This window comes from Orycteropus afer, unplaced genomic scaffold (assembly GCF_000298275.1).
Source record: "Orycteropus afer afer isolate SDZICR_OR568_19922 unplaced genomic scaffold, OryAfe1.0 scaffold00397, whole genome shotgun sequence".
Lineage (NCBI taxonomy): Eukaryota > Metazoa > Chordata > Mammalia > Tubulidentata > Orycteropodidae > Orycteropus > Orycteropus afer.
In genome coordinates, this window is record NW_006921984.1 from 2,787,777 (window position 1) to 2,803,370 (window position 15,594).

At 39.7% G+C, this 15,594-nt stretch overlaps 1 protein-coding gene across 1 annotated transcript in view; it reads left to right on the forward strand.

Moving 5' to 3' along the window:
• Positions 1 to 8,666: 8,666 nt before the first annotated feature.
• KLF14 (Kruppel like factor 14) overlaps positions 8,667 to 15,594 on the forward strand; it is an 8,023-nt gene continuing 1,095 nt past the window's right edge. Inside the window, 1 exon segment of the mRNA XM_007953482.1 lies at positions 8,667 to 8,708. Within this exon segment, the coding sequence (XP_007951673.1) occupies positions 8,667 to 8,708 (42 nt within the window).

Here is a 15,594-nt window from a genome sequence, read left to right on the forward strand (position 1 = left end):
TCAATGTAACTAGCTTTTCTCTGAGCGAGTCAGAACCCTTCCCTGCTCTTCCCTTTCTCCTTTGCCCCCACCACCTCCCAAGTCAAGATCATGACGGATTTGCATTCCACATTGTCGTTTGTTCCCTCTTGTGTGTGTGCATGTCTCTTGCTCACTCTCTCACTCGCCTCAGTCAATAATTACTTTAAACTTCACCACACATTTCACTGGATTTTGTCACCAGAATTTGCTGTCTCTCATGTTTTCCTCTTTGATTTGTTTTTCATTTTCCTGGAATATATTGTTTGGTTATCTTTTCAGAGAGGGTACTTGAGTGGCATATTTTCTGAGACCTGACATTTCTGAAAGTGTCTTTATTTTGCTCTCCTACTTGAATGATGGGCTCACCTGAGTAAAAACTTCTAAGTTCAAAATAATTTTCCCTCAGAACCTTGAAAGCCTTACTTACTCCAGTGCCTCTCTGAGTCCACAGCTGCTGGAAAGGGACGTCCCTCCTAAGGGCCAGCGTGCCCCTTGCATCCCTCCTCAGGTGCTGGAAAACGGACTATGAGAAACCTATCTGCAGGCTCCTAGCCTGTTCTGCAGTCCATGCCACTCAATCATTCACTCACTCAACACAGATATTTCAAACACCTGATACCCCAGGCTCTCAGCTGGGTTTTTATTTTTTTTATTTTTTTATTTAAATATTTCATGCAGTCAGAAGGAAATGTTGTTGTTATTGTTGTTATGTGCCACCGAGTCGGACCCGACTCATAGCAACCCCTCCTTGGGTTTCTGAGGCAGTATCACTACGGAAGTAGATTGCTCCATCTTCCTTTCGAGGAGTGGCTGGTGGGTTTGAACCGCCAGCCTTCTGGTTAGCAGTCAAGGGTCTTAGGCACTATGCTACCAGAGTGACTCATAGTGACTCTGTGTACAACAAAATGAAACACTACCCAGTTCTGCACCATCCTCACAATCATTGCTGTGTTTGAGTCCACTGTTGCAGACACTGTGTCAATCCATCTTGTTCAGGGTCTTACTCTTTTTCACCGACCCTCTGCTTTACCAAGCGTAATGTCCTTCTCCAGGGACTGGTCCCTCCTCATAACATGTCCAAAGTACGTGAAATGAAGTCTCACCATCCTCCCTTCTAAGAAGCATTCTGATTGTGCTTCACCTAAGACAGATTTGTTTCTCTGGTATATTCAATATTGTTCACCAACACTAATTCAAATGCATCAGTTCTTCCTTGGTCTTTCTTATTAATTAACCAGCTTTCTAATGCATATGAGATTATTGAAAATATCATGGCTTGGGTCACTTTAAAGTGACTTCTTTGCTTTTCAACACTTAAAAAAAAAAAAAAAAACTTTAAAGAGGCTTTTTGTAGCAGATTTACCCAAGGCAATATGTCCTTTGATTTCTTGACTGCTGTTTCCATGGCTGTTGATTGGATATTCTTGTTTATAACGGTCCTGGCTTGCTGAATTAAAGCAGCTGAATTTGATATAAGTTCAATGTTGTTTCCTTCAAGAATTAACTCATCTTTCTGGGCTTGAGATACTGAACAGGCAACATCTGGCTTCATCCAATCCCTATGGATGTATTTTCCACCCAGGAAGTTTCAGATTTGAATGAGACCCGCTCTCCTGAATAACGATGGTGATGGGAAAGTGAGCCTACCTAGATCTCATGTAGTAACTAGCAGAAGTCCAGTGTAACACCCTTGATCATGTTCTGATCATGTTCTGTATGTGACTACGGATAGTGTGAACTGTGGCCAGTTCCCTTCTATCTTAGCACCGTTTGTCAACACGCAGCCTCTTCCTTTTCCTTCCAAGGAGACTGAGTTTCTATGCTGATGTGATTGAAGTCCCTCCTCAAGGTTCCTCTGGGGCCCTTCACAAAAACTACATGTCCCTTCAGAATGATGTCCACATTTTCTGGAATGCCAACAATTTTGTTCTTACCAAACAGTAGATGTGGCAAATGCATTATATTTTTAATATATACCTATAGTGCTTCCAAACCAAAAACCAAACTCACTGTCATAGAGTCCATTCCAACTCATTGCCACAGAAGCAGATTGCCTCATATTTCTTCTGCAGAGCAGCTGGTAGGTTTGAACCACCGACCTTTTGGTTAGCAGCCAAATGCCTTTCCCACTATACCACCAGAGCTCCTTTATGTAGTGCTTAATGCTTATTGTGCTCTAATCACATGACATATGTTAACTAACAGTTCTCACAACAACCCACTGAAATAGGTACTATTATTAAACACTTTTTATCACTGAGGGAAAGTAACTTAATCAGGGTCACAGTTGGTAATGAGGCCAGACCCAGCAATAGCATCTGTATTATCAATAACACAAGTAACGCAGTAATAATTCCCATGTATTTAAACTTTAGGTAATATGGAAACAGCTCCCATGTATTTAAACTTTGTATAAATGGCATCATATTGAACACATTCTTTTAAAATCTTTTATCCAGCTCTATTTACTGAGAAGAAAATACTTTTCCATGATCTAGCTAATGCCAGCTCATTCATTTTTACTACAGTATAGTTTTGCCTTGCATTTCTTATGAATATTAGATTACTTCAAAATTTTTGCAGCAAATGCTGCATTGAACATATTTGTAGACGTCTCCTAGGGACCAAGTACAAGGCTTCCCCAAGGTATATATGCCAATGTGTGAAATTTCCTAGTCATAGGGCATGCAAACCTTCATCTTCACAAGTTATTGTCACATTGCTGCATCAATCGACATTCCCAAAAAGAGAGGGTCAATGTCTTGTCGTGCAGGGCTCTGAATCCCAGCTGAACACTTGCTGAGCTAAGGAGCTGTTCTACTGTGGACCTTACATCACCCTCTCTTTTTCTTTGCTTTCAGTTTCTTTATGTAAAAATATTTACAGATTATTTATGATATGCTGCTGGCCCATACTGTGGGAGCTCTGATGGCGTAGTGCTTAAGGCATTTGACTGCTAACCAGAAGGCTGGCAGTTCAAACCCACCAGCCACTCCTTGGAAGAAAGATTGGGCAATCTACCATAGAGATACCTCCTCAGAAACCCAAGGAGGGGTTGCTATGAGTTAGATTCAACTCAACAGCAGTGAGTTTGAGCTGTTTTCTTTTTTTTTTTTTTTTTGGTTTTTGCTCTTACTGTTGGTGGTTATTTTTTTAAATTCACAACACCGTAAGCACTGACATCTTTAATGGCCAAATAAAAGCTTACCATAAGGTCATGTCTGGTTACACTTGCACCTGAATGTCACCTGAAAGAAGTTCAGCTGGACCCAAAAGAAATCAGACAGCTACAAATATGGGGATTTTACCAAATATTTAAATTGGACATAAAATCCTAAAAGTTCAATTATTATATTTTATAAAATAGAAACAAGATCTTATTTTTATGTAATCCACCATTCGTCTGTCAGTTTGTCATACTGTGGTCTTGCATGTTGTTGTGATGCTGGAAGCTATGCCACAAGTATTTCAAACACCAGGAGGGTCACCCATTGTGGACAGGTTTCAGCGGAGCTTTGAGACTGAGACAAACTAGGGAGAAGGACAGGGCCATTGACTTCTGAAATAATTGGTCCCTGAAAACCTTATGAACAGCAGTGAAACACTGTCTGATGTATTATTGGAAAACTTTATGAGTAGCCCTGAAACATTATCTGTTATAGTGCTGAAGGATGAGCCCATTAGGTTGGAAGGCACTCAAGATATGACTGGAGAAAAGCTGTCTCCTCAGAGTACAACTAACCTTAATGATGTGGATGGAGTAAAACTTTCAGAATCTTCATTTGCTGATGTGGCAAGACTCAAAATAAGAAGAAATAGCTGCAAATATTCATTAATAATTGGAATGTAGAATGTAAAAAGTATGAATCCAGGAAAACAGGAAGTTGTCAATTGGCGTACTCGGAAGAAGTCCAGCCAGAATGCTCCTGAGAAGAAAGAATGGCCAGACTTCATCTCGTGTGCTCTGGTCACGTTATCAGGAGGGACCAGTCCTTGGATGTCGTGCTTGGTAAAGTAGAGGGTGAGTGAAAATGGGGAAGACCCTCAGCAGTATGAGTTTTAATGGTGTGCAAATAATGTCTTATCATTATACTAAAAAATTAGTAAACAAATGATTACATATGGCATTTTGTGAAACTCTACCAAGAGTTATAATTTTTGTTTTCCAGAAATGTTGTTGTTAGGTGCCATGGAGTCAGTTTCAACTCATAGTAACCCTATGGCCAGCAGAAGGAGACATTGTCCAGGCCTGAACCATCCTCACAGTCATCACTATGCTTAAGCCCAACATTGCAGCCATGTGTCAATTCATCTCCTTAAGGAGCTTCTCCCTTTCCACTGACCTTCTACTTTACCAAGCATGAGACCCTTCTCCAGGTACTGGTCCCTCCTGATAACATGACCAAAGTACGAGAAATGAAGTCTGGATCTGGACATTCTTGCTTCTAAGGAGCGTCCAGGCTGTACTTTCTCCAAGGCAGATTTGCTCATTCTTCCAGCAGTCCTTGGTATACTCAGTATTCTTTCATCTACACCACAGTTCAAATGCATCAAGTCTTCCGTTTGTTGTCCAGCTTCCACATACATATGAGGCTACTGAAAAGACAATGGCTTAGATCAGGTGCCCCGTAATCTTCAAAGTGACATCTTTGCTCTTTAACACTTGAAAGAGGTCATTTGGAGCAGATTTGCCCAATGCAGTAAGTCATTTGATTTCCTGACTACTGCGTCCATGGGTGTTGGTTGTGGATTCAAGTAAAATAAAATCCTTGACAATTTCAATCTTTTCTCCACTTATAAAGATGTTACTTATTGGTCCAGTTGTGAGAACTTCTGATTTCTTTATGTTGAGATGTAATCCATACTGAAGGCTGTAATCTTTGATCTTCATCAGTAAGTGCTTCAAGTCTTCACTTTCAGCAGGCAAGGTTGTGTCATGTGCATATTGTAGGTTGCTAATGAATCTTTTTCTAATCCTGATGCCGTGTTCTTTTTCATATAGTCTGGCTTCTCAGATTACTTGCTCAGCATACAGATTGAGTAAATTTGGTGAAAGAATACAGCCCTGACACACGCCTTCCCTGATTTTAACCCATGCATATCCCCTTGTTCTGTTTGAATGGCCACCTCTTGGTCTTTGTCAGCCCAATTGTCTATTTGGCAGCTCTGCTTGGGTGTCTAAAAATCATCTCAAGCTTTCCAAATCCAAGCTCCCAATTCCTACCTCCCAGATCCTGCTACTCCTCAAGTATTCCCCTCTCAGAATAGAAGAGATACTTCCAGTTCCTGGGCTGAAATCGTTGGTTTTATCCTTGAATCCTCTCCTCTTATACCGTTAGTCCAAGACATCAGGGAATCCTCCTCATGCTAACATCAAAGACATCCAGAACCTGACCACATCTCACCGCTCCCACTCCTACCACTTTAGACTAAACCACTTCATGATTTCCATGGATTTCTCAACAGCTTCCGCACCACTCTCCTGCTTCATTCCTGCACCCTCTATCATCTGTTCACCACACACTAACCAGAGGGAACCTCTAAAAAGAAACTCATTCAGATCATGTCATTCCTCAGCTCAAAACCCATCCAAATCCTTCCCACCTCACTCCTTACAAAGGCTCAAGGCCCTACATGACCTGCAGCCTATTCTGCCAACATCAATATATCTGGACTCATTCATTTCTTACCAGACTTCCCTTAGCTTACTTTGCTTCAATCTCGTGGTAGGCAAAATAATGGGTCCCCAAAAATATTTACTTCCTAACTCCAGAAACTGAGAATATATCACTTTACATGGCAAAGAGGAATTAAGGTTGCAGATGGGATTAAGTCGCAGATCAGCTAACCTTGAGATAGGGATTAATCCTGGGTTATCTGTGGGCCCAACATAATCACAATGAAGATGGAGGAAGGTGTCCAAGAGCCAAGGAATGCAGATGGGCTCCAGAAGCTGGTAAAGGTCAAGGACATGCTGACCATGTACCTAACTTGGACTTCTGACCTCCAGAACTGTAAGAGAATGGTTTTTGCTGTTGTTATTTTAAGGCACTAAGTCTGTGGTAATGTGTTAGAGTTACCATAAAAAAGTAACACAAACCTCTAAACTACGTAAGGCCCCAATATGCCAACCACACTCGTGACTTCTGAACTTTCTGTTCCTTTCTCTCTCAGGTTTCTGCAAGCGTCACTCCCTCAAGTTCTCCTCATCAGAATGGTCCTGCTTGGCAAACCCTACACAAAACATCCCCTTTCATAACTCACCATCTCACTTACCCTGCTTTATTGTTCTCCATAGCACTTATCACGATCTGAATATTATGTGTTCGCTTACTTATTTGCTTGTCATCAGTCTCCCCCGACCTGCGAATGTGAAACCCATGGGTGTAGGGACTGTTTTATGGGCTGCCTATCTCCACTGCTTCAGACCATGCCAGGTGCAGAACAGGTTCCTAATAAATATTTGTTAAATGAATGAATGATAGTGTAACAGAAGGGACACAGTTTACCCGGGAGGTACCAGGCTTCTCTGAGGAAGTGACATTTATTTTAGAATAAAAGCTGGATTGGAGTTATTCAGGTCAAGAATGAAGGAAAGAGCAGTCTAGAGGAAAAGACACACACACGGGTTCTGGATTTGAGCACCTGGTGTTTTCAAAGGCCCGTGTAGCTGAAGCAGGGTGAGTGTGGTGGGGGATAAGACAGAGGGGCAGGCAGAGCCACATCAATGTTGACCAGTCTATCTTACCTTAACCGTGATGGGAAGCTTTTGTTTTGGATCTTCTCTTGTTTGGTTGGGAAACTGTTGATAACTTTTACCACTTAGAAGCTAAAGGAGGAGAGACCAACCGATATGGGGCAAGAATGAAAGCGGAGGAGCCATTTAAGGGGATCCATTATTACAGCGGCTTCCCCGTGGCGCAAACACTAACGTGCTCGGCTGCTGACTGGAAGGCCGGAGGTTCAAATCCATCCAGAGGTGCTTGGAAAGGCCTGGCGTCTACTTCTAAAAAATCAGCCACTGAAAACCTTACGGACACACATTTAGTCATCCAAAGTTTGAACTGACTCTACAGCTGCTTATTATTGTGACTGTTAGGTGCCATCGAGTGGGTTCTGACTTATAGTGACCCCATGTACAACACTATGTAGAAACACTGCCAGGTACTGCACAATCCTTACAATCATTGCCAAATTTGATCCTATTGTTGCAGCCACTGTGTCAATCCATCTCCTTGAGGGTCTTCCTCTTTTTCACTGACCCTCTATTTACCAAGTGTGATGTCCTTCTCCAGGGTCTGGTCCCTCCTGATAACGTGCCCAAAGGACATGAGACAAAGTCTTGCCATTCTCATTTCTAAGAAGCATTCTGGCTGCACTTTTTCCAAGACAGATTTGTTCGTTGTATATTCAGTATTCTTTGCCAACACCGTAATTCAAAGGCATCAATTCTTGTTCAGTCTTCATTATTCACTGTTCTGCTTTCACGTGTATATGAGGAGATTGAAAATATCATGGCTTGGGTCAGCCACACCTTAAACGTGCATGAACTATTGAATGTAAAACAAATCTGCTTTGTAAATTTGCACCCAAAGCACAATTAAACAAACAAACAAAGTGGTATCTTTGCTTTTGAACACTTTTAGGTCATTTGCAGTACATTTTCTCAATACATCATTTAATTTCTTAATTGCTATTTCCATGGGCATTGATTGTGGATAATTGTAAAATGAAATCCTTGACAGCTTCGGTCTTTTCTCTGTTATCATGATGTGGTTTACTGGTCCAGTTACGGGGATTTTTGTTATTACCATTTTGCAATTATTGTTTTTATTATCATTAGAGTAGTCTGACCAAAAGATGATGGCAGTTGGGTTCGAGAGTTGGCAAGGAGACTGAGAAAAGTGAATGGTCAAGACATGTTTTGAAGGTAGAATTAACCAAACTCGGAAGGAAGGTTGGGCAATCCTACTTCCGTAGTGATACTGCCTCGGAAACCCAAGGAGGGGTCGCTATGAGTCGGGGCCGACTCGATGGCAAATAACAACAACAACAACAAAGATAAATTAAATGCAGGGACTAATGGAGAGGGAGGGGTCAGGAATGACCCCCGTTTTCTGGCTTGAAGGATAGAATGGATAGAAGAGCTATTTATTGACAAGAGGAAGAATGGAATAGGAGCAAATTTAGGGATAACAGCTTTTGAACACATTAAGTTGGAGATATCTGTGAGGGGTGGGCAGCTCTCAAATTGCATGGATTACCAAGCAGTCAGATGGATTTAAGACTACCTGACATCTTTGGGAGAGAGAGCTGGGCTAAAGATTGTGATTTTTTGAGTTGTTTGTTTATAGGTGTGTTTAAGTCATGGAAATTGTTGCAACTATCTAGAGCAGGTGGATAAAACTAAGAGAAAGTAGCCTAGGATAGAGTTCTGCAGAATTTTAAAATGTAGAGGTTTTATGATTTAAAATGTAGAGGTTGGCCAAACAGGATAAATGGATAACAAAGACCGAAAAGGTGCGCTCAGGGAAACCCAAGGAAGCCCAAAAGACAGGAATCGTGGAAGCTGAAAGAAAAGAGTGTTTCATGGAGAGTTCAGCTGCTCTAAATATTCTAGCAATCTGAGGACTGGAATTAGCAATATGGAGGCCAATGTTGACCTCAACAAGAATTTCTGTAGCAAGGTGAAGGCTAACTATCGGACTGAGTTTACTAGTACATGAGGGTAAGGGACGGGGAACAAAGAATACATTCAGCTCTTGAGAAACTCAACTTTGAAAGGAAATTTGGTTCTATGGCAGCAGCTGGAAGAGAATGGAGAGTGAAGACAGAATAAGGAGCTTACTTTTTCATTGGAGACATTAGCCCGTTATTGAATGCTGGTTCAAACACTCCGAAGGGAAGCGAAGAGAGATGATTTGGTGAGAGAGGAGATACTGTAATGGACTCTGAGAAAGCCAGAGATAGTAGTAGGGCTAGAATTCCTGAGACTAGACTGACCTTTGCCAGAAAGCAGGAAAGAGACTGGCAGAGATGCAAGCAGGTTTGCGCTATTTCTGGGAATGCTCAATGTCTGTTTCAGATTGCTAACCACTAGTGAACAGTGATACTAACCTGTCACTCTATTCCTATTCATCCATTGTATGTACCTTTTTAGAATGTCTCCTATGTGCCTCTTCTGACCCTCCATGGCCAAGAGATAGACAGTTCAGCCTTCATGAATGCCTCTTGGATGTTGCTTCTGAATGGACCCAGCAGAGATATTATTATTCAGTAATATTTACTTTAAGGCCATAGTATACACTAGGCTGGGGAGTTACACCTATTATATTTCCCATTTCAAATAATCCTCAATCATATTCTCAATTGTCTCCTGAGAGAATGTTGGATAATGTGTATCATTTACAGAAAAGCTCAGTGATGTAACAGCTGCAGTGTAGAGGCCTAGACTGTCTTCTCACCAGCTTGAACAACTGACCCCCTCCCCATTAGCAAGTGAGTTCCTTGATCTCAAGAAACAACAATTACAAACAACATGACAACTCCCTCCCCTTTCCCAGAGAATCAACCTCTGTGCAGAGTCATCTCCTCTCTGCCATTTCCTCCAATTCCGCTGATTCTTAGGCAGAGAAGCCTGAGAGTGGAATCTGAGGTCCTTCCCAGCACTTAGGACCTGGGTGTCTTCCACTAGAACAGCACCCAAAGCAGTATTAGTGTTCCAACCCCAAGTCCTTCATATCCACTACTTTTGCAAAATTTAAGAGGACCTTCAAAATAATTTGCAGTATCAGCCCACAACTGCAAATTAAGAAGACAGAAGCAAATACCTACACTAGAATGTAAACTCCACAAGGGCAGGAAGTTTTGCTTTGCTTTGTTCACTGATCTCACCCTGTGCCTAGGAGAATGCCTAACACACAAAAGGTCATCAGTGCAAATTTGCTGAAAGAAAAAAATATGCAGAACCAATTGCCAACACTGTAGTAGACTATTCTCTTAGCAAAACAGTATTTCCAGATCCTAATATCTTGAAAACTATCTTATGTTTCTGGGACCACTTGTCTTAAAGACAGATATACCTGCTCTGTCAGAGCTTTCCTTAGCTTATCACCTACACAAAAGTGCTTATTACCTTTCTTGCCCCATTGGTAGGAAAGCTTCCATTATCTAGAGAAAATTCAAAAATTTAGCAGTTTAAGAAATCACAGTTGAATTATAAGATATTTAGAACTAAATGGTAGTAAAAGCACTGCTTTGAAGGCTTGTGGGATACAGGCAAAGCAAGAGAAACTTCCCTCCTGGGGAAGCTTATAGTCCTAAATTATTCATTAGGAAATAGAACTAATTGGAAATTAATAAGTTAAAATTTAACTTGACTTTTTAAAAAGTGATAATACATTAAACTTAGTGAAGCTAAAAGTAAGGTGTTAATCAAAATAAACACAGAAATTAAACAAAAATGTACATATTTTAATGGGAGCAGATATGATCAATAAAAAGATTAGTGATAAACTCAAATGTCTGTTAAAATACAAAAGAAAAAGAGAGAATCCACAAATGTATACTCTCAGGAATACAAAGTAGGACATAACTGTACATACTGTAGAGATTTTTTTAGAAAAAATACTAAGATACGATATGCCACAATTTTTGAAATTTTTAGAAAAGTGTGAATTACCAAAACTGACTCAAGAAGAAATGTAAAACTATATGCCACAATTTTTGAAGGCTTACCTGTAATATTGAAATTTTTAGAAAAAATGTGAATTACCAAAATTGACTCAAGAAGAAATGGAAACCTCATTAGAATTGAATAAGTTGAATTTTCTGAATATCATGGCTTCACAGATGAGTTTTACTCAACATTCAAGGAACAGATTAATGCCTATGTCATAGAAACCATGACAAAATACAGAAGAGGGGGATTTCCAAACACATTTCATGAGGGCAGTGTAACCCTGATACCAGCTTCAAGAAAGGCAGAGAAAGGAAAGAAAAATATCAGCCAATAGTACTTATGAACACAGATAATAACATTTTAAAAGCATTCACCAATTGGATGTGGCAGTGTATTTAAAATATATATATAGTGCATTGTGGCTGAATACAGTTTACCTCAGCAATGCAAGAATAGATTCACATTAGGAAAAGCTGTCAGTGTCATGCAGTATGTTAACATGTTGTCGTTGTTGTCAGGTGCCATAGAGTCAGCTCCGACTCATAGCGAGACCCTACGTACAACACAATGAAACACTGCCCCGTTCTGTGTCATCCTGACAATCCTTGCCATACTTGAGCCCATGTTGTAGCCACTGTGTCAATCCATCTCCTTGAGGGTCTTCCCCCTTTTTGCTGACCCTCCACTTTACCAAGCATGATATCCTTCTCCAGGGACTGGTCCCTTCTGATGATATGAACAAAGTAGGTGAGATGAAGTCTGGCCGTTCTGGCTTCCAAGGGAGCATTCTGGCTGCACTTCTTTGATGTTAACATATCAAAGACAGAACCATATAATGAACTCAAGAGTTGCAGCAAAAGCATTTAATAAAATTTCATATTCATTGCATAGTTGTAAAATATTTCCATTTTAAGCACAACTGGGATAGAAGGGAACTACCTTAACCCGATACAGGGTTTCTACTGAACACTTAAACATCGTCAACAAAGATGACACATTAGAAGCATTTCGATGAGTTAGAAATAGGAAAGCAATGTTTGTCCTCATCCTTACTATTTGATGTTCTATTGGAAGTTCTAGCCAATCCAATGGGATTAGAAAGGTAGAAAAGCCATCGGGATATTATTTACAGTAATGTGATCATCTACATAAAAACACAAAATAATCTGCACATAGATGAACTATTAAGAAAGTTCAGCCTGTTTGCCAGAACAAGGTAAGTATTTTGAAACCGATAGCATTTCCAAACAGCAGAAACAACCAATTAAAACTTGTAATAGATAAAGGATCACATTTATAATAGCAACAAAAGTTGTAAGGTGTCTAGAAATAAATCTAACAAAGAGAGGTTTAAGAGTTTTGTAAACAAAACAATAAAATGTATTGAAAGATATTAAAAATTCAGACTAACATGAATGTATTGGATGACTCAATTTTACAAAGATGTCATACTGTGGTTGTTGTTTGGGTGTGTTGAGTTGATTCCAATTTGTAGCAACCCCATATGACAGAGTGGAACTGCCTCACAGGGTTTTCTTGGCTGTAATCTCTATGGAGGCTGATCACCAAGTCTTTCTCCCACAGAGAGGCTAGGTGGGCTTGAAGTGCCAAATCTTCCAGGAGCAGCCAAGCGCTTAACCCGTTGTGCCACCAGGGCTCCGTAAAGATGTCGTATCTCCCAACATTCAATCTATAAATCTAACTCAGCAAAATTCCAAAAAGTCTTTCAAGTGGCCCTAACAAACTGATCCTAAGTTAGTATGGAATGGGAGAAGTCCAAAAAAAGCCAGCATAATTTTAAAGATGAACAAAGTGGAGCCATATCCTTCCAGACATCAAGACTTTTTATAAAGCCACTGTAATTAACACAGTGTGGTATGGGCTTAGAACTGGTTAGATCAGTGGGAAAGGACAAACTACAAACATATCCATGAATATATGGAATTTAATTTTCAATCATGGTGGCAAGTCACATTAATAGGGAAATGAAGGATATTCCACATCTCGGGTCAGAACAACAGGCTTTCCATATGGGGGAAGGACAATTAAATCCTTACTTTACTTTACACCACTCAAAAAAGAAGTCCCAGATAGGTGAATTTCACAAGTGTGGAAAGAAAAACTTTAACACGTGAAGGGTGTATGGAAAGATATCTTTAATAAGACGTGAATGACACAAACTAGAAAGAGTGAATATGGCTGCATTTACAATTTTCTGTAGTACAAAAGACATCAAAAGCAAAGCATGAGACATGGACTGAGAAAATACATTAATGCTTATATGTATGGAACATGTACAAATCAAGAAGAAAAAAAATGATACACAGGCCATTGGAAAAGTAGGCAATGATTTTGAAAAAAAAAAAAACTAATCACAGACCATGCAAGCTCACTAGTCAATAAATAGATGAAGAAGTGCTTACCGTCACTGACAGTGGGATAGTCAAATACAACAAGCAGATACTGGGTTTTGAAAAAATCAAATTGGCAGAAGAAGCAAGTCTGACTCTAGAAAGTGTTGGAGGTCATGGGAGGTAAATAAAGACCCTCATACACTGTTAATGGGTCTGTAAATTGGCGAATAATCTGGCAGTCTGTAGTTAAACTGAAAATGTGTGTGCAGCCTAGTAATTCCCCATCTAGGTACATGCATAGAGAAAGTCTCACATATGTGCAAGGGGGCACAGACACATGGGTTCATATTAGCAGTGCCTGCAAGACCAAAACATTGGCAGCAGCTTAAATGTTTGCCAACAGGGGAATGAATAAACATGGCACAATCATATGCACGCATCCATGATATAACAATTAAAATGCATGAAGTGTATCTGTGTTTATCAACATGGAGAGAAAAATACAAACATACTGTGAAGGAAAACAAAAACAAGCTGCAGAATTATATGTACATTCTAACACCAAATATATAGACTTTTAAAAATCATACAAAGCATTATTTATACACTTTATGGATCTGTATGTAGTAAAAATATAAAACATAGATTTCAAAGTTACACACCAAATTCATTATAGTGTTTGCCTTTAGAGAAAGTGGGGGAGAGTGATTTGGGGAGGGGTACAAAGGGGACTTCAATTTTATAAGAAATGCTGAATAGGGGGATTGTTAGAAAATAAATCTGATGCAAATATGACAAAAATGTTAACTTTTATTAATTATATGAGATAGGTACATGTGCACTTGTAATATTTCCCTTATATTGTAAATATATTTACTTTGTTCTACAAAATAAAATTAAAACTAAAGCAGCTAATAAATAATTGTACCTCTGAGATTTTCTTTGACAGGTGTAGATTAATTGCAAGTTGGCTGTCTAAAATTCTGAGACAAGGAACTTTATAATAATGATCTGTTTTAAAACGGAACTTTCTTCAAAATAATAAAACTGCTGAGATGAACAAACTGGATTCTATAGGTATTATTACCATGAATAGTTCTCAAAATCATTTTGAGAAAAAAAGCAAGCTGCAAAATGTATTGTATCATTTATAAAGAAAAATTAAAATATATAATTATAGATCTTTATATATACATACACACCTGTTTATATAATAAAGATATAATAACTAATGCTGGAAGAATATACACTTTCCAATATTGATTACCTAGGGAAGTAAGGAAGGAGAAAGGTGAATAATACAGGGGAGAGAAATTGAGTGGCATTCAATCCTATCAGTAATGCTTAATTCTTAGAGACATAAAATCGGAAGCATACATGTCAAACACTCACATGGGATTATTTTGGTAGTATGTGCATGAACATATATTATTCTTGGTGTCTATGTGGTTTTTAAATTCTCAAATTGAAAAAGAAATAAAAGTGCTGAAGAATTATAAATAAAATGCACATCATTCAATCATATAAAGGGAAAGCTTGGGTACATCTAAAAGCCAAGATATGACTATTTTTAAAAATTATTCTGTTTACTTTTGTATATGTTTTTAAAAATAAAGGGGGGGGGAATGAAAGCAATGAAGAGCTCAAAGAGAAATCCTACATATGTTGGATAATATAAAAAGAAAGCTTTCAGATCCCCCAAGCACCATCATGGCATTTATATCCTTTTTCTGCATTTTCTTATTTGTAAATTTTGTCAAAAGAAAAATAGAAGATGTTGCCTAATTGGAAACGTGACTTTCTATTATTAAAATTGTGGGAGTCCATTTTAATGTGTTTATCTTGCTGCTAGTCTATAATTTATATTTCAGCGTGGAAATTTGTTTGTACGCCTGTGACAGGTTAATGCAGTTTCAACATGCGTTTTTCTTCCGTTGCTTGAATAGTTAAATCGTTACTCAAAGGATTTTAAGTTTCAATTTCAACCATGAGAGGATTCTCTGCGTTTTCAAGGTTAAAAACGTTTCTGATTCAAAACGCTATTAATTAACGTCTGCGTAGCGGATTTAGGGCATTGCTGGCGACCCTGGATTAGCAGTTGAAGTGTTCCACGAGAAAACTTTTTGGATGCACACTTTGGGATATTTTGCATTGGGGCATAGAGCGGTGGACAGGAGTGAATGCCGTTCCAGACCACTTCATGAGCGATCGCCGGGATGAATCGAAAGATAGTCAGGTATTAGCATTTTTTTTTCTTTCCGCCTTCAAAAAAAAAAAAAAAAGTTGCTAGGACTGGGCCGGACACCCAGCTGGCGGGGCCCCAGCTCGGGGGGCGCGGCCGGCAGGCTGCCCAGAAGTTCCGACCCGGGAGTTCGCGCTGTAGGAACGTTACCTGGCTCGCCAGCGGACGCCAGACCGTGAGGACAAGATAATTTCGGAGCGGCGACCAATGGCTTAGCGGGGCGGCGCGCGGGGGTCCTGGCCGGGAGGCTCCGGTGCGTCAGGGCGCGTCAGGCAGCGGCTCCGCGGCGGCGGCGG